Source organism: Gopherus evgoodei, chromosome 2 (genome assembly GCF_007399415.2).
Source record: "Gopherus evgoodei ecotype Sinaloan lineage chromosome 2, rGopEvg1_v1.p, whole genome shotgun sequence".
In the NCBI taxonomy this organism is placed as follows: Eukaryota; Metazoa; Chordata; order Testudines; family Testudinidae; genus Gopherus; species Gopherus evgoodei.
In genome coordinates, this window is record NC_044323.1 from 253,868,354 (window position 1) to 253,891,249 (window position 22,896).

Here is a 22,896-nt window from a genome sequence, read left to right on the forward strand (position 1 = left end):
GGATTGCTATTAGTATTTCGATGTTGGTAATGGTTATCCAGCAGGTGGGAAAGTCCCTCCTTGTAGCTTTCTGAACAGCCCTGTGTTCTTAAAGATTCAAGTACAAATGCTCGCCAGGGTTACACAAACCCAATTTATGCCAATCCGCACTTACAGAAAAAGTTCTGTAAGCTTTTTTTTTTATTTTTATTATTTTTTTTTTGCATAATTGTCGGGTATATGTTCCCAACTTGCACAAAATTCAACTTACATAAGGCTTTCCGGAACAGAACGCTTGTGTAAGTCAGGGAGCATCTGTATCATGCACCTTAGAATCATAGAATATCAGGGTTGGAAGGGACTTCAGGAGGTCATCTAGTCCACCCTTGCTCAAAGCAGGACCAATCCCGAACTAAATCATCCCAGCCAGGGCTTTGCCAAGCCTGACCTTAAAAACCTCTAAGGAAGGAGATTCCACCACCTCCCTAGGTAACCCATTCCAGTGCTTCACCACCCTCCTAGTGAAAAAGTTTTTCCTAATATCCAACCTAAACCTCCCCCACTGCAACTTGAGATCATTACTCCTTGTTCTGTCATCTGGTACCACTGAGAACAGTCTAGATCCATCCTCTTTGAAACCCCCTTTCAGGTAGTTGAAAGCAGCTATCAAATCCCCCCTCATTCTACTCTTCTGCAGACTAAACAATCCCAGTTCCCTCAGCCTCTCCTCATAAGTCATGTGCTCCAGCCCCCTGATAATTTTTGTTGCCCTCCGCTGGACTCCCCAATTTTTCCACTTCCTTCTTATAGTGTGAGGTGCAAAACTGGACACAGTACTGCAGATGAGGCCTCACCAATGCTGAATAGAGGAGAATGATCATGTCCCTCAATCTGCTGGCAATGCCCCTACTTATACAGCCCAAAATGCCATTAGCCTTCTTGGCAACAAGGGCACACTGTTGACTCATATCCAGCTTCTCGTCCACTGTAACTCCTAGGTCTTTTTCTGCAGAACTGCTTCCTAGCCATTCGGTCCTTAGTTTGTAGCAGTGCATGGGATTCTTCTATCCTAAATGCAGGACTCTGCACTTGTCCTTGTTGAACCTCATCAGATTTCTTTTGGCCTAATTTGTCTAGATGCCTCTGTATCCTATTCCTACCCTGCAGCATATCTACCACTCCTCCCAGTCTAGGGTCATCTGCGAACTTGCTGAGAGCACAGTCCACACCATCCTCCAGATCATTAATGAAGATATTGAACAAAGCCAGTCCCAGGACTGACCCTTGGGGCCTCAGAGAGGATCCTAGAGTACTTTCTCCATCCAGAGCAGATGGATTCTAGCCACCCCTCCCCCAGACCTGCTCCCACGCAAGGATCTGCTTAGCCTAGGAGTGCACCTGCCACACCGCCATGTACATCTGACCAGCAAACCCTGATGATGTTGAAGCATCCCTGGTGATCCATCAACACTTCATAATTAAGGAAATAGTCTTTTCTGCTCTCTGTGGCAAGGTGTCCTGGTGCCAAAATACAGATACACATGCCATCTATTGCTCCACAGCAGTTTGGGAACTCCATTGCTATAAATCCATCCACTACATTTTGCACATTGCTCAGAGTCAGTCCTGTATCACAGGAGGCGATGAATGACCCTGAACACTTGTATGACAGTGGGGCCCACAGTGGATTTTGCATCGCCAGAATGATTTCCCACTGATTGGTAGCAATCCAGCTCCGCAAGTTTCCACAGTGCGATTTCCACTCACTATTCCCTTGTCAATTCAGCTCTCATTTTGGTGCCCTTGCACTGGAGGGCTGAGGCAAGCTCAGCACACAGATCCAGAAATATGGCCTTGCACATCTGGAAGTTCTGCAGCCACAGCTTGTCATCCCAAGCCTGCATTATGATGGCATCCTACAGTCAGTGCTCATTTCTCAGGCCCAGAAGCGACACTCCACCATCTGCAGCTGCTCTGAACACCACCAACAACCTTAGAATTGATTCGCAGTATGTCTCTCAGCAGTCTGTCCTCCAATAAATTATCATATTTCCCACTGATTCAGTTCTTCTTACAACTCTGCAAATATTGGAGGAACGTGCGTTCTGTGCTTGCAACACTTATGACCATAGTGCAGAACTGTGCAGGCTCTGTGCTTCTGTCAGAGATGGACAGTAAGGAGGGCCATGTGAATTTTTTTGTTTTTTAGGTGCAAAAATTATAGTTACATGCTGAAATGCTGAGAAGTTGACTCCTTGTTCCCTGTCCCGCATGTGCAATTCATCTCTGCCTCACCAGGCATTGCCGAAACTTCCCCAAAAGACAGTGTGCTGGATGGTGGTGGATTGTACACTGGGATACCTACCCATGGTGCACTGCACTGTGCATCGACACAAGCACTCCTGGTGAGTACCTGCAGTGCCAATATAAGGAGCTAAGTATGCATGTGCATGAGGAATATATGAACTGTGGAAGCTTTATGCCACATAACTTGCATCAACCAAAGTTTGTAGAGTAGATGTGGCCTTAGTAAGTGGAATATCGGATGGATAACCTAAACCTCTTTAGGTGATCTACTGTTGGAGCTCCAAAGCCATCCATACAATCTTTTACAGCATAAAGTATCCTTTCTGAGACATGCTGTGCATATCCGCTGTTTGCTGGAAGCCCAGGGCAAACTTTAACAACATATCCTGCCGAAACAGTCAACCTCCCTAAAAATATCTAACAGAAAGTTCTCATTAAATGGCTTTTAATTTCTGTCTGTACTAAACAAACGGTGTTGCACTCCCTTCATCCCTAGCCTCCAATAATTGAAGTGCATTCTAGTACCATATGTTCTAGTGGAAACTTACAGGAGGGGGTTAAACAATGTTGATACCAATAGTGGACCACAAACCCAAGAGTCCTTTCCCATCACTTTTTACACAATCTTCGTTTCTTGTGAGTCAAATTATCCAAGTTCTATTCAGCAATTTAAAAAAGTTGCCAAATAGCTCTCTCTCTTTGAGATAAATCATAGGCAACCCCATTCTTGATGCGAGCATTATCCCTGAAACTTTCTAGAAGCAGTTCATGGAAGCCATTGGAACTAACTTTCCCCTGTGTTGTGTTCAGAGGGTATTATATGGGGGAGTAGTGACCATCACAACCATGTGAATCTACAGGGAAATTATTTCAGTGGGGAGGGAAACATTGCCTTGCTTAACTGTGCTTTCAGAGTTCCATGTGGAGTCTCTGGGTAAGGATTCCAGGCTAGGCCCCAAGAGATGCTGTTTCCTAGAAGATGTTGAGGGTACCATCCACCCCAGAGTGGTGGCTAATAGAGGTGTTCATCACCAAAAACCTGAAGTATAGGTTGGGCTGTGCAGGAGCTGAGAGAGCCCAGAAGCACTGCTCATTACTCTAAATGAATAACTTTGACAAGACGATGCCATGGGTGCACTTGCTGCTGGTGCCTCCTCCTGGCTGTCCTGGGGATTAGCTCTCCCCAATGCAGGGTCTATGCTGTCGTACTCTCGTCCTGCAGATCCCTCTCACTCCAAGAACCAAAGCTTCCTCTTTGTGACTCAGCCATCCGGCTGGGGTCACTATGTGATTTCCACTTCCGGGGAGGTAACAAAATCTTTCCAGAACAAATTGGACTAGGTGGTAGTCCACTGCCATGTCCCCAGTGGCTGGTACAGGAACCTGGCCACACCCTCTACTCTGGGTTCTAGCTCAGGGGTCCTCCAGTCAGCAGCCAAGGCCTGCACTGTCTTATCTTGCTGTTTTCCCCTTTTATTGCCAGCCTCCTGGCTTATATAAAACCCTTCAGATGAGCCTGCTTCCAATCAATTCCCTGTTCCTCTTCCAGGTGCAGCCTGTGGAGTTAATTGGCCCACCTGCCCATCTTAACCCCTTCCAGTCCTGTGTGAGGTAGACACCTTAGCACAGATGGATTACATTTTACTGAACCAGGATGTACAGCTCGCATTTATCTGCGCTGGAAAAAAAATGTAAAATTCCGAAACTAAACCATCTTAAAATTAGTTAAGTTTGCTACACTTGCCTATCATGTCACTTACCAAACTCAACCACTTAATGTAAAAGCAAGGAAATGAATAGCTAAGCACAGGCCACATAAAACAAACAATCCTTCTCAATAAGATATGCAACCTGAATTCTCACTTAACTTACTATTCTTTCTTTGAGTCCATAATACATACACAACAAACAATACTTCTGGAAAAAAACAAGAACTATGACCCTGTAAAACAATTCATACAGGCATAAGGGTCTACCTATGCAGAGCCCCTACACTGCAGTCAAGGGGTTCTATGTAGGTGCAGGAGTCCTACTGCAAGCTGCTCAGGACCAGGGCCTGTAGATACACAACAATTTCATGTATTGATCAGCCTCCGAAGCAAGTCCAAATACGCCCATAAAGTTATCTTTAATTGACAGTTGTACACTATTCCTAGGAAATTAAATGTGATAGTATTCCAAAGAACATCAAGTGTAACTACTTTATCTCAAAATTCTACTTACTTAATAAATCAGCTGACTTTTTCCATTTGATAGTTTTTTATTGCAACTAAACAAGCCACACACATTTTTATTAAATAAATTAAGACTTCTCCTAAATATGAGAAGATATTTAAGTAGTGCCCTAACAGAAACTATCATATGGAAAGAGGCATTTATGTGAGTAGTGTAAGACTTACTCCCTTGGGTTTTGTAAATGATGGGATAAGGAAGTACTCTTTTTTTTATCTTTTTTTTGTCCTTGAGTAACCTTAATCTATCTTTTTAATGATGTTTTCTGGAACTAAAAATAATGCAGCAAATGTGAAGTAAGTGCAAGGGGAAGGAGTGGGTCTCCTCAGTACTAAATTGTATATTTAAATGCATGTACATGGAAAAGCAATAAGGAGTCAGTAGCTAATGACCAAACATTGGCCAATAAATCTAATAAGTGAGCATTTATGGAAATAAGGAAAGCCTCTTTGACCTACTACCAAAAGGTTCAACAGCTTGTTTTGACAAGGTCAAGGATTTCTATAATGTCTGATTCCGCCGTTGACATAGTGCTCTACTCCTTTTTTTTTCTTTTTCTTTTTCAATTCTCTATACTGCCCCACCCCTCCAGGTTTTCTTGTGCTTATCACAAGCCCCTGAGGGAGACTGTTTGTTTGTTTCAACTGTCTTGCTTTCAATGTACTAGTGCCGGGGTCGGCAGCCTTTGGCATGCAGCCCATCAGGGTAATTTGTTGGCAGGCTGCGAGACATTTTGTTTACGTTGACCATCTGCAGGAATGCCCCCGGTAGCTTCCATTTGCTGGAAATGGCGAACTGCAGCCATTGGGAGCCAAAGGGAGCTGTGCCTGTGGACGGTCAATGTAAACAAAATGTCTCACGGCCCGTCAGCGGAATACCCTGATGGCCTACGTGCCAAAGGTTGCTGACCCCTGTAGTAGTGCTATAGTTTTTAATAATAAAAAAGCTTGTCTATGTACAGGAGTGTGTGTGTGTGTGTGATATATAAGAAAATAATGTGAGAATTGAGTCGACTTGTTACATTGATCATAAACTGCTGTAATTACATCGCTTGTGCATGTTCACACAACACACCTTGTGTCAGCAGAATGCATCCACAGTTGGTGCTTGAGCATCATGGATAGCTATCCCACTATGCAAATCATCACCTTCTCCCATTAGGAGTTCTGGGGATGGATTGCAGTGCATCATGGGGAAGGATCACTGCCTCCATGACTCAGTTTTCTCTGTTCCATAATTCCAAGGGCTTCCAACTGCATTTCTTGCCCTTTTTTTCAGCTGTGCCTGTGCTCTTTGCACCTGCCCTCTCTACCTGAAAGCATGGATCCTGCACTGCTCACCAGTCTTGTGATAAGCATTATGAACACAGCATGGCTGATCATACAGCATTTCATGAGCTGCGAATCTGAACAGGAATCTATACTGCCTGCCCTGCTGTGTGCCATTGAAAGAAACAATTCAAATTGATGTCATTCACAGAGAGCTGCACACAGTGGACTGTCACTAGTGAGTTTGGGAAACAAGCAGCGAGTGGTGGAATTGAATTGTGATGCAGGTATGGGATGATGAGCAGTGGCTGCAGAACTTTTGTATGTGCAAAACTGCCTTCCTTGAACTGTGTGTGGAGCTTGCCCCTGCCTTGTGGCACAAGAACACCAAAATGAGAGCAGCTTTAAGGGTGGAAAAGTGAGAGGTGATCACAGTGTGGAAGCTGGCAATTTTAGACTGCTATTGGTCAGTTGCAAATGACTCTGGAGTTGTGAAGTCCACTGTGAGAATCGCAGTGATGCAAGTATACAGGGCCATTAATCATCTCCTGCTATAAAGGACTGTGTCTCTGGGTAATGTGGATGACTTTGTGGCAATGGGATTCCTTAACTGCGGTGGGGCGATAGATGGCGCCCACATCCCAATTTTGGCCCCAGACCATCTTGCGACGAAGTATATCAACAGAGAAGGCAACCTCTCTATGGTATTTCAGACTGGAGTCATTTCACTGACATCAGTGCGGGGTGGTCAGTGAAGGTGCATGATGCACATATCTTCAGGGCTACTAGTCTGTATAGAAAGCTGCATTCAGGGACTTTCTTCCCAGACCAGAAGATGTGGAAATGCCTGAAGTGACCTGGGAGACCCAGCCTACCCTTTACTCCTATGGCTCATGAAACCTCTCACTGGAAACGTTGACAGCAGCAAGGAGTACTTCAACAGACTCAGCAGGTGCAGAATGACCACAGAATGTGCATTTGGCAGATTAAAGCATTGTTGGCACTGCCTCTGTTAGGCTGCAGTAAGGAAAATATTGCCATGGTCATAGCAGCCTGATGTGTTCTGCATAACATTTGTGAAGGGGGAAAAGTTTCACCAGGGGTGGAAGGTTGAGGTGGATCACCTGGCAGCTGATTTTGAGCAGCCAGATTCAGGACAATTAGAGAAGCACAACGGGTGCTATCCACATCAGGAAGGCTTGGAAGCATCATTTTGATAATGAGCACCAGGAATGTGTCTTTCTGTAATGAATTGAGCCCAGCATTGGTTGCTTGCTACCTTCAGTAACTCTTGTAATGATTCCTGCTTATTAACTGTACTCTGCAAATGTAGCGATTGCCACAGTATTTGAATTTCTGTTGCAACCACACTCTATAAGTCACAAATAAAGAATCACTGTCTTTGTGAGTCTAAATTTTTATTAAACAGATTCACATTTCTTACAGGAACATAGAATCATGGAATGTTAAGGTTGGAAGGGACCTCGAGGTCATCTAATCCAATCCCCTGCTCAAAGCAGGACCAATCCCCAACTAAATCATCCCAGCCAGGGCTCTACCAAGCCTGATCTTAAAAACCTCTAAGGAAGGAGATTTCACCGCCTCCCTAGGTAACCCATTCCAGTGCTTCACCACCCTCCTAGTGAAAAAGTTTTTCCTAATATCCAACCTAAACCTTCCCCACTGCAACTTGAGATCATTACTCCTTGTTCTGTCATCTGGTACCACTGAGAACAGTCTAGATCCATCCTCTTTGAAACCCCCTTTCAGGTAGTTGAAAGCAGCTATCAAATCCCCCCTCATTCTACTCTTCTGCAGACTAAACAATCCCAGTTCCCTCAGCCTCTCCTCATAAGTCATGTGCTCCAGCCCCCTGATAATTTTTGTTGCCCTCCGCTGGACTCCCCAATTTTTCCACTTCCTTCTTATAGTGTGAGGTGCAAAACTGGACACAGTACTGCAGATGAGGCCTCACCAATGCTGAATAGAGGAGAATGATCATGTCCCTCAATCTGCTGGCAATGCCCCTACTTATACAGCCCAAAATGCCGTTTGCCTTCTTGGCAACAAGGGCACAATGACTCATATCCAGCTTTTCGTTCACTGTAACCCCTAGGTCCTTTTCTGTAGCAGTGCATGGGATTCTTCCATCCTAAGTGCAGGACTCTGCACTTGTCCTTGCTGAACCCCATCAGATTTCTTTTGGCCCAGTCCTCTAATTTGTCTAGGTCCCTCTGTATCCTATCCCTACCACTCCTCCCAGTTTCGTGTCATCTACAAACTTGCTGAGGATGCAGTAAACACCATCCACTAGATCATTAATGAAGATACTGAACAAAACTGGCTCCAGGACTGACCCTTGGGGCACTCTGCTTGATATCAGCTGCCAACTAGCCATGGAGCCATTGATCACTACCTGTTGAGCCCGATGATCTAGCCAGCTTTCTATCTACCTTATAGTCCATTCATCCAGCCCATACTTCTTTAACTTGCTGGCAAGAATACTGTGGGAGACTGTATCAAAAGCTTTGCTAAAGTCAAGGAATAACACATCCACTGCTTTCTCCTCCTCCACAGAGCCAGTTATCTCCTCATAGAAGGCAATTAGGTTAGTCAGGCATGACTTGCCCTTGGTGAATCCATGCTGACTGTTCCTGATCACTCTCTTCTAAGTGCTTCAGAATTGATTCCTTGAGGACCTGCTCCATGATTTTTCCAGGGACTGAGGTGAGGCTGACTGGCCTGTAGTTCCCCGGATCCTCCTCCTTCCCTTTTTTAAAGATGTGCACTGCATTAGTCTTTTTCCAGTCATCCGGGACCTCCCCCGATCGCCATGAATTTTCAGAGCTAATGGCTCTGCAATCACATCCGCGAACTCCTGTAGCACCCTTGGCTGCAGCGACATGACAATAAGCAGCACTCGTTGAAGTGAGGATCTCACAGCTGCGTGCAAGTCCAGCTGTTATGGAAAATGTCCCTGGGGAGGAGTGAAAGGGTATTGTGATGGGCAGTGAATGTGTGGGTGGAGTTTGAGGAGGGCATGGAATGTAGTTCTCTATGGACTGCAGGTGAGGGTTGAGCATGCATGTGTTCTGCCTGCAGTGCAGTCAGGGACATCAGCATCTCTGTTTGATCCTCCATGAGCTTTATTATCCACTCCTGACCCTGTCTTCTGTGTTGGCTATCAATTTGTAGTTTCTCTCTCCATGGTCTTCACTCACTATCTGCCTGATCTGACGATTGCAGCAATTCCCAAAACATGTCCTCCTTGTTCCTCCTACTTATTCACCTACTTATCTGATGGAGGTGCTCTGCCAGTGTGTAGGAGCTGGCCGTCAAGGGCAGAAGCAAGAGAAACAATATACAGTCAGTATTGTGTGTTCACTCAGTAGTGAATCATAAGTTACATACACCTCTTTCTCACTTGGCAAACATTCAGCGCAGCCAGAACATTAAACATGGTGAATTTGGCCTGGGGGGGGAAAGAGCGTGCAAGACAAGACAGGGTCGGAGTGGCTTCAGAAGGGGATCCGTACAAGTGCCTACGGACACTATTCTGAAAAGTGGCACCATTTTCCACTGGCAAGGGCAATCAAAGCTGAGTCGCACACTACTGAGGGTAACCAAAGATGTGAGGGTGCATCTCCTGTATACGTGCACCTTCAAAACGAGTCTGTATGCTGCTCGCCTATGTGCTGCATTTGTTCCTCCAGAAGTGTTGCCAGTTGTCACTGCAAAGTTTCCTACAATGGGAGAAGAAACAAAGCAGCTCTGCCAAGGAACCTTCAGCAGAGGATTGCAGAGTATCTACAGGAAAGCTTCCTAGAGATCTCTGTGGAAGATTCCTGGGAGATTTTGGTGTGTATTACCCAACTTTTCCACAGGACTCCCACTGCGTAGCTGCAAAAGGTAATGCAAAGCAGATGCAAACAGTATCTAGTGTTGTTAATTTCAATCCCTTCTCCCATGTGCATCATGTAACAAAATAAAGGACACCTGTGCCTTATGTAACTGTGCTCTTTCAAAGAAAGATGAGTACTTGTGGGAGCGTCCCTCTTCTCCTTGAGGCACACCAGACCTGAACTGGTTGGGACTGGCTAGATCCCTCCGGAGTGAAAAAGATGTCCTGGCTCTCCATACAACCAGACAAGCCTGTTGCCTGTCCCACATCTTCCTCCAAATCAACCTCCTCGTCCACCACTTCATCCTCAGTGTTGACTCCACTGGTCGCTGCCACCAGTCCCCTCCGAAATAGCCACAGAGCTCTTGGTGGTGGAGGTGGAGTTGCCACCAAGGATGGGATGCAGTTTCTTGTAGAAGCGGCATGTTTTCCACGCCACAACTGAGATATGGTTGGCCTCCATTGCCTTCTGGTATTTGATCTTAGCACAGCACTGCTTTGTGTCCCTTTCATGCACCTTCTATGCCACGAGCAACGTTCCTGTGGCTGAATCAGAGCTGCAACTGCACAGCTTCCTCTGCCTACAGACTCACCGGATTCAGCAACTCTGGGGTACTCCACATGGGAGCCCGTTTGCTGCCGAGAGCCAGGATGGTCAGCTGGGGAGATGTGAGCTGTCCGTGCTGAGGAAACAGGAAGTGGAATTTAAAAAATGTCTGGGGCTTTAAAGGGGAGGGGTGCATGCCTGTGTACCTGGCTTCAGGGCAGCGGAATAGAAACTGCTTATCAGAGCAGTCATGGTGGGTATTGTGGGACATCTCCTGGAGGCCACTTTAGGGCAACGTAAGCAAGTGCAGTGTCTAAGTGACTGTCACTCTAACTTTGTGCCACTCATTGAGGAGATTTTATTATGTCTGTGTAGAAGGACAGTTAAATCAGTGGGAGGAGCATTGTTGCATGTACACCTCCACTGTTTTGTTGACAAAACTGTAGTGTAGACAAGGTTTTAGTGTCTAATCAAGTGTTAAGAGGGAAAATAAGCTATCTGGGGTGTAATTAACTCTCTAGGAAACATTTTCTATATCTCAACAGCTTGGCCTGACAGCAAGTCAACAGGCTCTGGCTCTGTTTGTTCTTTCTTCTCAAAAGACTGCGAGTAATAGGATTAAGGGGATGGCTTGTTAGTTTGGTTTAATCCTGAATGGACAATGAATTTATCTGTAATTTTTTCAGTGTACTAGTGCCTAGAACAATGGAAAACCACACTTCCCAAAAAAAATAAAAATAAAGGTAAAGCAGAAAAATTTTATACCACCTGGTGTAGGGGCTCTGTCATGAATAAATTTAAATCTGCTGTAGACACACTTTTTCCCCCCTCAGTTTCTCCCAGCGAGTTCTAATACTGTTTTTAATCATTTTAAACAGTGGCTCTAATCTTCCAACGCCAAAGTTCTTCTTAAAGCACTCATCTTAATCAGACCTACATTTTAAACACAATTCACTTTTCACACAGCAAGAATAGCTTCTTGCCTTGTAAATTCTTGTGCCACTGACCAAACTAAGAGCAAGTATACCTAGTGGTTTGTAACACATTGTTTCTTGAGTTTAAAATAAATTCCTTTCAAAAAGCTGGATGATGCTTCTAAACGTAGATTTTTTTTTCAGACTAGTATAACACAAGCATCCAAGATCTGTGGTTACTTATTTATGAGCATGCTTAGTGCGCTGTTTTGGACAGCATGAGGTCTCTCTCTAGTGGTTGGCATCAGAGAGGATAAGAGCCTCCTTGTTACTGGAGTTTTTTCCTTTAAATCAAATGCTAGGTGATGAAAGGCCAATGTTCAGAGACTGACAAGTTGTCAGCAGGGGTAGAAGTCATGAGTTTGTTAAATTTCTTCTGTCACAATTGGTGTCTTCAGCTGAAAAAGACAGGTTTGCTCTTGGTACTCGTAGTGCAGGAAACTGGAATTCCTCACAGAATTTCCTGTTAAAGCAGAGCATGTAAAAGAGTATCGTAGCCATGATGCTTCTCATAAATTTGTTCACCCTTCTGAGGACTGCAATAGTGAGGGTGAACTATAGTAGTTAAGTTTCAGAGTAGCAGCCATGTTAGTCTGTATCTGCAAGAAGAACAGGAGTACTTGTGGCACCCTAGAGACTAACAAGTTTATTTCAGCATAAGCTTTCGTGGGCTATAGCTCACTTCTTCGGATGCATAGAATGGAACACACGGAAGATATTTATACATACAGCCCACAAAAGCTTATGCTGAAATAAATTTGTTAGTCTCTAAGGTGCCACAAGTACTCCTGTTCTTTTTATAGTAGTTAAATGCCTCTGAAGATTATCAACGTCTTAAACTAGTCTTGCAGCCCTTATCTTATGTTCATATAGCAGCCAGTATGTTGAGACCCTGATCTCAGAGTGTGCGCACTAGCAAAGCATTAGTGATAAAGAACAAATGTACTTCCAATAGCTGGTCATGGAGGAAGAATGCCCTTGTTCTTAAGAAGAGACCCAAGGTTTGCCACTGACTTCTTGTGAGACTTAGGGGTAAATCAATCTCTGCCAATTTGCTAATCTCTAGAATGTAGCTAATCCTGGACTAACTTTGAGGTGTAAAGTCTGTAACACTCGCTGAGATCCTTGAAAGTTGCTGTAAGTGCAAAGCATATTTATGTTCATCTAAAAGGCATCGAAACCAATCCCCACTTCTGAATATTCAATGGCGAAAAATGACTTGTGAGGAAGATGCCAGCTGCTGTCTAAATTACATCATTTAGCATGAGATGGTTGGTTTTGGTTTTTAAAATAGATGATGGATCTGTCACTTTGTGTGCTGTGGTTCTGGAACAGTCTGAAACTTCCACAACATCTTGCACCATAACACTAAATGTTATGTTGCGGTGATGGCAATATACAAGCACTTGTGACTGATATTGGTCATGGTGTTCATGAAGGTAGACTTATTAGAAGTTTCTACAATTTTGTGCTCATTGGTTTTTGCAAGGTTCAGTTTGAAGATGGCTCTTCCTTCTGCTCTTCTATAGAAATACAGTTCAGGTATTGTTAAGTGAAGATTCCATGTTCCAATGTATGATCTCCAGTCGTTTTTGTTTTTCTGATATATATTAATAGAAAACTCCTGTAGCTGTAGGGGGTAGGGGAGAGTGCTGTAACTGGGGCTAGAAAACCCTCCTGCAGGTTACATGCTTACTGACATATTTTAGTCTCTAGAGAATGAGACTTTTTCCAATTACAGTTGGATGTACCTTTCGAGAGGCACCCAGCAATACTCACTCTTCCCTAAACATTCCTCAATGGCAGGCTGCTAGAGTTCCAAAAATTATTCAAATCAGAGCATTCCCACAATACCAGCAGAGAAGTACCTCTGGGTCCATTCCTGTCCCTTTTTGTTTTCCAGTTCTGTTTATCTTATACAGAGGGATAGTAGTTATGCACTGAGCAATAATGGGAGATGCAGTGTCTATTAGATATGCCATGACATTTCATTAACTAGAAAATGTATGTCTGTAACAAATTTGGATGGTGCATCAGCTCCTAATGACTTCAGTGTTTCAGAAGGCAGTTGGTCTGATCTCAAAATATGGGCTGGTAAGCTAGAGTCATAAAAATATAGAAAGAGGGGCAGTTGTTGTGGAGAATAACTTTGTGTAGGTATCAGTGATTAAATGGCAGATATTGAAGTCCAGGTAGATGGTTGTACAATTTATTGGAAAGAGCTTGATTGCAAAAGCATTGCTAGCTCTTCCTCTAGAACTAAATAGCTTTCAGAATTCATTTGTTATATTATTTCTGGTCTATATTGAGGGCAAATCACCAAGAAATGGTGGCCTAGTATGGCTTTTCATCTTGTGTTGCAGGTAAAACGCTAAACTAGACAGTGAACTAATATAGAGGTTAACGTAGGGCCCAATTCTGAAAGTGTTAAATAGCCTGCTTGCAAAGCTGGAGTAATTGTAAAATGCTTCACAGGATCATCTTAATCACTGTTCAAAGTAGTCTGTACAGTTTCCTATTTATCGAGTCAACTGTCCATCTTCTGAAATATTGATATAAATGTTCCAGTTTGAATGGAAAAATATACAGTTCTGTTCCCTTCTGGTAATTTAAAGATCTTAGGGCAAGTTTTGTAAGAGTGTAGGGTGTTAGCATTTGGCTGGAACACTTGTGGTAACTTCAACAATTTCATTATGCCTACATGAAATTCACTTTGTTCTAAACTGGAAGTGGTGTACTACCGTGTACCACAAACTGTTGATACAGTTTTGTATTCTTAAAATTGTTACAATGTTTTTTTTCCTACCATTTGAACTGCATTTCAGTAGTGAGTGCTTACAGACACTGCACTTTAAGTTAACACTGCAAGCCATTGCCTTTGTGCTTTGATACGACAAAACAGTCTGTCCTTGTGTCAGCCCAAAGGATAGTTAAAAACCCTTTAGTCCTCTGAAATGTAGACTTGTAGGTCTTGGAACCCTCTCAAGGAGGTGACTTTTCAAAATTTAAGGAAGCTTGGTAACCTTAAATGGTGTACGTAGTTTGAGCTTTGGGGATTGTTGAAGATGGAATGTTTTATATTCTATGTTTATTAATAATTGAGCTGAGCTGGATGGTTGAGTTAGATTGTAAGTCCTTCATAGGCCTTTTTTTATTAGTGCCTAGCACAATGGGGCCCTTATCTTATTTAAAGCCTTTAAGTGCTACCATAATTTAAGTAGTGGTACTGGAAATCTGTTTCCAGCTCCTGCTCCAAGTCTTACTTCCTAGGCCAATGGTTTTCAACCTGTGGTCCACAGACCCTTGGCAGTCTGCAAACTATCTAAGATTTCCAATGAGGTTTGCACCTCTATTCAAAATTTTTTAGGGATCTGCAAATGAAAAAAGGTTGAAAACCACAGTCCTAAGCCAACAAGGGCCTGGGAGTGCTGTGAGGGCATTGGAGTGCTGCTCATGGATAAATCTGAAACCTTGCTCATCCATGACTCTTCTCCCTGCCTAGGCTGATATGGCTTATCAGGGAGATGTCTCCAGTCCTCCTTGGCAGGAAGTATAATGAGCTCATGGAGTCTCAAAGCTGAAGTTCCAAACTGGCAGAGTAGAGAGGATCTCATTAACTCTGTTAAGGATTCAGAGGAACCCCAGCCATAGAAAAGGAGATTACTCAATTAGAAAAACAAAATAAACAAAAACCAGTAAGTGACAAAGTTGCATTGTCTTACTGTGTTTTCCCTTTAGTCCCCTAGGTTCACCTCATGCCCTTGGCTACTCCCTTTCAGCTGCTAACACTAATGTCCCTCCTCAGCATGGCATGATGGTCAAAATGCAGGGCCTGGCTTATAGTTCTGGAGTTAAGGAAATTCTTAACTTGATCTAGTAATCTTGGAAGAGTAGTTTGAAGGTGGAAAATCTTGAGTGCTCCTGTTAACTATCTTTTAAATTAATTATCTTAAGATAAATCTTTAAGATTACAATTTGAGACCAGTTGCTTGTTTAAGGCAAGAGAAACTCAAGCCATAGAAAGAGTTGTAGGAAAAGATTTGGAAGTTTGGTCCATATAGTTGGAGAACTGAAAATCTAGAAAGTGTCTGGCTTCAACTTGTGCAGCTAAATGTATACCTCTCCCAAATTCAGATTTGTGCATGCAAATGGCACTTGATGTGCCAAAACTGAGTAGACCAGCAATTTCCCTCATTGTCCACAGAGCATTACCTGGAGGTCTGCGGAAAGCTGGTTGATCAAAGGATGTTGACTGCTCCCTGGTTCCATCTGTTAAACTACATTCAAAGACAGCTGCAATTATAATAAATACTTTCCTAATAATCTTTCCACATAAACAATTGCTGAGTTGCCAATGGGAGAGGGAGGTGGTCCCCAATAAAATATTTCTACATGAGGAAGTCCACATGATGAAGAGTTTCCCAACTTTCAAGTATTATTTACCTAATTTTGGCATGTAAATACTGTCTGCATAGCAAAATCCAGTTTGGGGGCATGTGAAAACTTGGATGTTAACATTTCAGAAATTACCTCTTAAAAAGGAATCATATTTTGTTTTGGGAATTATTGTGGACTACTGCAGTTTCCAAAACACTGCTGGAAAAGGCTGGTTTAGACACTATTGGTTAGAGCCAAGGCTAAAGACCTACTCTCACAAGGAAGAGTCTGCAGTGGAGATGGCATCCTCTACTCCTCAATTCTGATATTACTCACCTGAAAAGCATCTTTCTGTTAAACTCCGAGCTTTCCATATATCAGATTTTCGTGCAAGCCTTTAGGAAGCTCTCGGTACTGCAGCTTAGTTTCATAAGGTGCCTCCTCTCTTATGGCAAAAAGCTAGTCTTATAATTATATTATGCAAGAAGGTTTTATGTGTATGTCAAGAGTGTCAATGTTGCTACATAACCTTCCTGTCACCACATAAAACATGCAAGTGCTTGTTCCTGCTGGATACTGGTAATGTTACATCAGAGGGGAGAATCCATCCTGACTCGTCTTCAGCATGAGTGCTGAGATTCTTTAAGGTGAAGCTGTTCTGCCTATGAAATGGTCAACTTTAGGTACAGCTGGTGGTGTGCATTTAATCTATTGTGTTTTAGGTGGTGGCTAAGGACATGTCTGGACAAGAAAATTATCCTTTTTTTTTTTAATTGAAGTGTGCACACAGGGAGTTGTACTGGTATAAAACTGTTTTAACTGGTAAAACTTTCCCATGTAGACGAGACCTAAACCTGAGCTAAGGTCTTACCTTTCATCCACAGGAAGGCTGTAGCTGTCAACCTAACCCCTGGTATAGATGTAGCTAGGTTGACAGAAGAATGCTTCCATTGAAGTAGCTACTGCTGCTTGGGTAGGTGGTGGTCAACAGCAATGCTAAAAACCTCTCTTGCTGTAAAAAGTATCTACGCTACTGGCGCTACAGTGGCAGACCTACAGCATGGTAGCAGTGCCACTGTAACACCTGTAGTATAGATACAGCCTGAAAAAGAGCTGGCTTAGTTAGCTACGGTCAACCTAAACTCTCTACTACTTTTCCTAGTTAAGACCTGGGCTGTGTCTTCACCACAAAAAAGTGAGAGAGCTATCTCATTTTAAAATCCTAGTGGAGACAAAGGATAGGTAGTTTTTACCTTAACTAGCTATGGCAACGTAAAACCTATCTGTACTTTGTCCCCAATAGGATTAGGAATAGAGCTCTTGATGTAAAAAAGCACACCTTTTTTTGCCGCAAAAAAAAAAAAAGTTGTTTTGGTTCCTCTTTGAACTGAACTAGAAAATCTATCATGCTATATGCTATTTTCTGTCAAACTTTAAAGGGGACAGGAGGAGATGAGTGTTCTATTGGTATGCAGATTCTACAAGGGTGAATGGAATCCTATAGCATAAATAATCCTATATTATTCCCTTTCTGTGCATTTAAGATAGTTTTACAGTTCAGAACAGCAAAAGATTTCATACATTCTTGTAGCTCTTGACCACTCTGGCTAAAGGGATAATGTTAATTAAGGTAGTGCCACAGAGCTATTCAGTTAATAGCTTATGGGAGAAACCCCTTCACTCCATGAGACAATGGGTGATTTATACTAATTAGGTTACAATGGTGTGAACATAAATGTACCCTGGAATTTCATACATATTATCTGCTCCTGTAGTGCATAAAGAATACTGTTGGAATTGCCAAATCAGAACACAAAGATCTGTCTAATGAAATATCCTGTGTCATTAATGGCTCATGCTAAATGCTGCAGAGGAAAGCATAAAGCCACATGATTCCGAAATGTTTTGGTGGTGAGGAAGGCAGGATTTCCTCTTTACTCTTAGATAAATAGGAGTCGTGGTTTTAGACTTCTCTTTTTAAATAACAGTATTCCAGCTAAGGTATATAATACTCTTTGAAAGCAACACCCATTTATTGATAGATCTAAACAGTAATACTACTACTACTTATGTAGAATGTGATCTTAAACTGAAATATTGACCATCTTTATATAGCTCTTGTACTGGATTACTAGAACAAAATCTTTCAGATACCTTCTCAGCTGAACTGTTCAGTCAATAACTTTCACTGGACATCGAAAACCTGAAAATGGGCTACTTCTGAAGATAGAAGTGCTAAGACACAAATGCGGTACTGAAGAGCTACCAGCTTTCCAGACATGAAGCTGTGATATGAATAGTTTTTGCAAAACGCCCATTTATCCCTTGGTCATGAGATTAACCTACTTCTTAGTATTCATCTTCCAGTCCCTGTATCTGTTTAAGACTGAGTTTAACTTCTAATCTAGTGGTAGATTGCGTGGTGAAGCCTCTGAAAATTCCTCTCCAATAGTGTGACCCTGTACCTAGATTCCATATCACTTATCTGCTGTTTTAATAATGGTTTAAGTGCTATCCCTGCTGAATAATTCACTTTTAATGCTACATAGACAAGAGATGATCAGGTGCCCTAAATTAAGAAAAGATTCAAGCACGTAAAACACTCTGAAGGAATGGAGGAAGAAAGGTAACAATGAGGGAAGTACATGGCTCCATAGACGAGCTTGTGTGCATAACTTGTAGGTTTTGAGTCGTTTTTTTTTAAGTATATAAATGAATGATTGACAATCCCTGCTAGCAGCTTCACTGTAGGCATCTTGGTGAAAGTGAATCTTGAGGAGAGATTTTTGATGGCAGTGCTAGTAGGTTTTATGAATAAGTTTGAGGAGGACATCTTTGCAATAGGAGTACTGGAAGAAAGTGTGAAGGTATTTGTGAACCTGGCAAAGTGGACAAACTGATGGCGGAGCAAATGAGTGGGGTTGATTTGATGAGAGAGAAGCAGATATATAGGGAGGACATTTATTGCAGGTTTTTTGTCTTTTAATTTACATGTAGTTTTCACTGGAGGAGGTAGGTGGAACAAGAAGGTGCTAGCTTTAGTTTCACTCAATATAAAGATTTGTTAATGCATGCTACTGATAAATTATGGTGGTGGAGAGTCTGTAAGGCTCCACCTAGTGGCGAAGTTCTCAACTTTTCCTTTCAAAGACTTGCAAACAGGTGTACATTGCTGAATCACATATCTGCTACGCTGGTGGTGGCTATCCCCTTGTTACATTTGTATTTGCATTTGTTGATAGGTAAATGTCTGTCTTAGACAGTCTGGCTTTATTTTCTGAAGATGTTCTCTTAAGATTGTCCAAGCCTTTTATCCGAGAGAAGTCCCAACTGACCAACCTTGTTTGACAACGTTCTGGTTGCTAGTCCTTTAGGTTATTAGATGAGGCTGATTCTGCAGCATCACTGCTGTTGCTGAGTTGTTTTTTGCACTCTGCCATGGTGACAGAGAGCATTACAAATACTTTTGATTTGTAAATCTGTAGTCTGAAGTATGCCCTGAGCTTAAACAAAAATTTATGGTTGCCTTTTCCTGCTCCTGTTGAAAATTTTTGCCCTGCTTCTGATCATGTACACCTTAACTTGCATTCTAGCATGCAGCAGAGGATGGACTTGTACACACAAATGGCACGGCAAGGACAATGCCCAAAGAATGGATTTGCATTTAAAGGTCCCAGCAGTTAGACTGACTGACTTAGAAGAGACGGTAAGGATAAAGAAACCTGGCATATTACTTGAATGTCTGATTACTATTACAGTTAACTACCTTTAACTCCGCATGTGTATAGGCACCTTGCCAGCTGTCAGTACATTATCCTCCTTTGAAAATTGCACTCTGTTTCTGTAATCTTCACAGAACATGTAATGTCACTTACTGATTTGAAATGGTCTCTTGGTTCCCTGACAACACTTGCCTATCTAAGGCACTTGTACCCACAACTGGCACTTGCTGTGTAGGCAGTCTACGTCCAAGTTCTTCTAAAACCACAGTGCATTGCCAGTGATGCTGGAGTAAGTAGTCTTCAGAAGAAAGTGAGGGGTGAAGACTTAAGAAAAAGAACCTCTTTAGAGTAAAGAATCTTATTCCCAAAGTTGCATCTTGGCATAAAACATGAATTTGGCAACTCTGGTCTCAGATGCCAGGTGGGATTTGATTTTTAAAACTAGATATGTAATCAGGGGGGAAGTGATTATGTTCCATTCCCAACAAATGCAGTTTTTGATTGGCCCTTTCCATTTGCAGAAAGGCGGGCTATCCCATGGGCATAATTAACTTCTACATGTAAATCTTTACTTACTGTAACTTTGCTGCTACAGAATCCATGTAACTTTTCTCCTAGCACAGAATCCACCACAGCCATTTTAAACAAGATGAAACATTTCAGCTAGTTAAGGGTTACCCATACAGATTCATTAGCTGGGTTGCTAAAGCCCAATATCACAGTCTGATAACCTAAGGAGTGTGCTTTGTTGAATAAACTAGGATTTGTGTTTTAATTAAATGTATCCCACCTTTTCTAGTAAAAAAGCTATAGTTTTTTTATGTAAAGTAGTAAATTTTGCATGATCCGGAGGCTTCCAAAAATTCAGTTTTCACTGTTCATTACTATAATTAAAACTTTATTGTAAGAAATGATAGGTTTTGTTCTGCTCTTATTCATTGTTTCCTTAACATGAAGTCTATGTTCATAAATAACATTCAAATTCATTGTGTATTTCATGCAGATTCCTCCTAGCTTTCTGATGTTTGTGAACAACTACAGCCAGATAATTGGAGATCGTTTGATTACATTCCTAGTTCTTCTTTTGGTCAAGCCAGCTGTTCATAAAAAAAAATCACCAGAACCTTGGAAATCATCATTGACCTGTATCTAATTTTTAAAATATGAAATACACAATGTCCACAGAGACTCACATACACACATTGTCACTGGAACCACCGAGCCCTTCACTGAGAGCACAAGTTCAGAGATCACGAGTCCTGATTTTTATTTTTTTGTCTATACAGAAAGTATTAAAATGCTTTTCACATGAATAGAATTATAGTTTAGATTAAACTTTCTAGATTCTGGACATTGTTAATATACAAAAGTATGTTTGAAACATCCAATAAGCCCAAGTTTTTTTATCTAATTTGCACACAGTTTAACGTTTTAAAATATATATATATATATAAGGACCTTTAATTATGCAGTCAACATTTTTATAAAACATTGTTTTCTTGTCTTGTACATATTTGATTGTTCTGTGCAAAAAAACCCTCTGTATACTTTGACAGATTCTAGCCTGGATTACTTTACACAGTGCAGAAATGGATATGAATGTAAAATTATTACCTGAAAATTACTGTAACTTTGTAAAATACATCAAGTGTGAAACGTTAAATGTTTTCTCTCCAACTCTTTTTTCATCTTGTATATTGATTATATGTATGTGTATTTAAGTGAATTTTACATAGAGTATAATGGGAAATATTCTCAAATCAGTCTGCAACAGGAATTAGAAGATGGATGCAGTTAGCCTCAACTGACAGAAGCTAATTGCATCAGTCCCATTTCTGATGTCCCCATCCTACCACCTACCATATTCTTTGCATGACGAGTGTTAAATAGCTTTCTGTCCAAGAGAAGTTCTCATGATCGTGATCCATTGCAAGACTCAACTTCAGAGGAGTACTAAAATCAATTTGAGAGGCCTGGCTGGCTTAAACTGACAATGGAAGATGGAAATTCTCTCCTCTAAGTTACCTGTTCTTTTCTAGCTCACAGAGGTAGAAACTGAAAGGTGTTGTGATCTGATAACTGATAGATTAATATGTTCATGCTCTCTGAACAGGTGTCCATTGGCCAGAAATCACCAACACAACTGGCAGTCCTTGCAGAGGTCAAGGTTTGAATACATAAACTGATCTATTGTTAATCTTACTTAAATGGTTGATGTCCTTCTGGAACAGACTTGTGGTCTGTTCAGGGCCGGCGCTTCCATTGAGGCGAACTAGGCAATCGCCTAGGGCACCAGGATTTTCAGGGCGTGGCAGGCGGCTCTGGTGGACCTGCCGCAGTCGTGCCTGCGGAGGGTCCGTTGGTCCGCGGCTCCAGTGGAGCCGTGGACCAACGGACCCTCCGCAGAAATGGCTGCGGCCGCTCCACTGAAGCCACGGGAGCGGCGCGTGGGGCGGCAAAATGGCCATGCACCTAGGACGCGAAAAACTCTAGCGCCAGTCCTGGGTCTGTTAAACAGACTGTATAGCAAGCCTGCACTCTCCCTGTCTGTGCTGCTACTTCAGCTTCTAGTTCTGTCAGACTGACTTGTTCCATGAACTTTTAAACTATTTTTTTTTTAAAAGCAAGGAGGGAAAAAAAATCCAACTTTGAATGTGGCTAAAAGTGAAAAATATTTTGGATAATGAGGTTTTTGGTGCAATAGAGAGGTCTGTTACAAGGCATAGATGGGACATCTCTCTTGCACCCTGTTCAAAATATTATCAAAGTCCTGATTTTCAAAATGACCTGCACAGCAGTAACCATCTCAAATCTTAAGTGATCCTTGTGAAAATTAACATAGAATTTTTTGTGGCTTACAAAATCACTGCCAGACAAGATAAGACAGATAACAAATTGTTCTGTCCCACTGGAAAAAATCTGTTTGGCTATAATTGTAGAGCTTGATGTTGAAACACATTTATCCTCCTGGAATCTTGTTTGCTCAACTTATGTTAGAAAATAGATATGTACAAAATGTAAAAGTTTCTGAGGTGAGGGGAGTGAGGAAAATGCGAAGCTAAAAATACTCTTATCTGACTGAAACAACTTGTTTTGAGCAAAGGGAATATTTGGTAAGGAAGAGTCAATTCAAGACACATAAGAATAAAAAGCTACATGTAATATTCCCCCAGCAGTATTTACAGTAATGGAGTCAGTGTTGTTTTAAAATGTTAATTTGATTTTATTTTTAACTTCTTTTAAGACTTCAAATATAGTGTGAGTAAAGTAGGCAGGATTTTTCACTGTAGCTGGTCAAATTACTTAATGCAAAGTAGAAATTGAAAATACAATTTTTTCTATATCTATGAAGGTGGCTCTGTCTTCAGTCGTCATAAACAATAAAAAATGTTACTAATATTTTGCAGTTAAAACTAATTTGTTCACTTATTAAAGCAATGCTTAGTACTGTAACTCCTCATTTAACATTGTAGTTATGTTCCTGAAAAATGCAACTTTAAGTGAAAAGAAGTTAAGCAAATCCAATTTCCCCATAAGAATTAATGTAAATGGGAGGAGAGGGGGGTTAGGTTCGAGGGCAGCTTCCCCT

General features: G+C 41.9%; 1 protein-coding gene across 2 annotated transcripts in view; it reads left to right on the forward strand.

The window, feature by feature from the left end:
* The window catches only part of ESRP1 (epithelial splicing regulatory protein 1), a 60,564-nt gene extending 39,589 nt beyond the window's left edge, over positions 1–20,975 (forward strand). For both annotated transcript variants that reach the window (XM_030549586.1, XM_030549587.1), the window contains exons 14-15: positions 19,179–19,291; positions 20,311–20,975. In XM_030549586.1, coding sequence (XP_030405446.1) covers positions 19,179–19,269 — 91 coding nt within the window. In that variant the 3' untranslated portion in view covers positions 19,270–19,291; positions 20,311–20,975. The remainder of the gene's footprint in view (positions 1–19,178; positions 19,292–20,310) is intronic.
* The last annotated feature ends 1,921 nt before the right edge of the window (positions 20,976–22,896 follow it).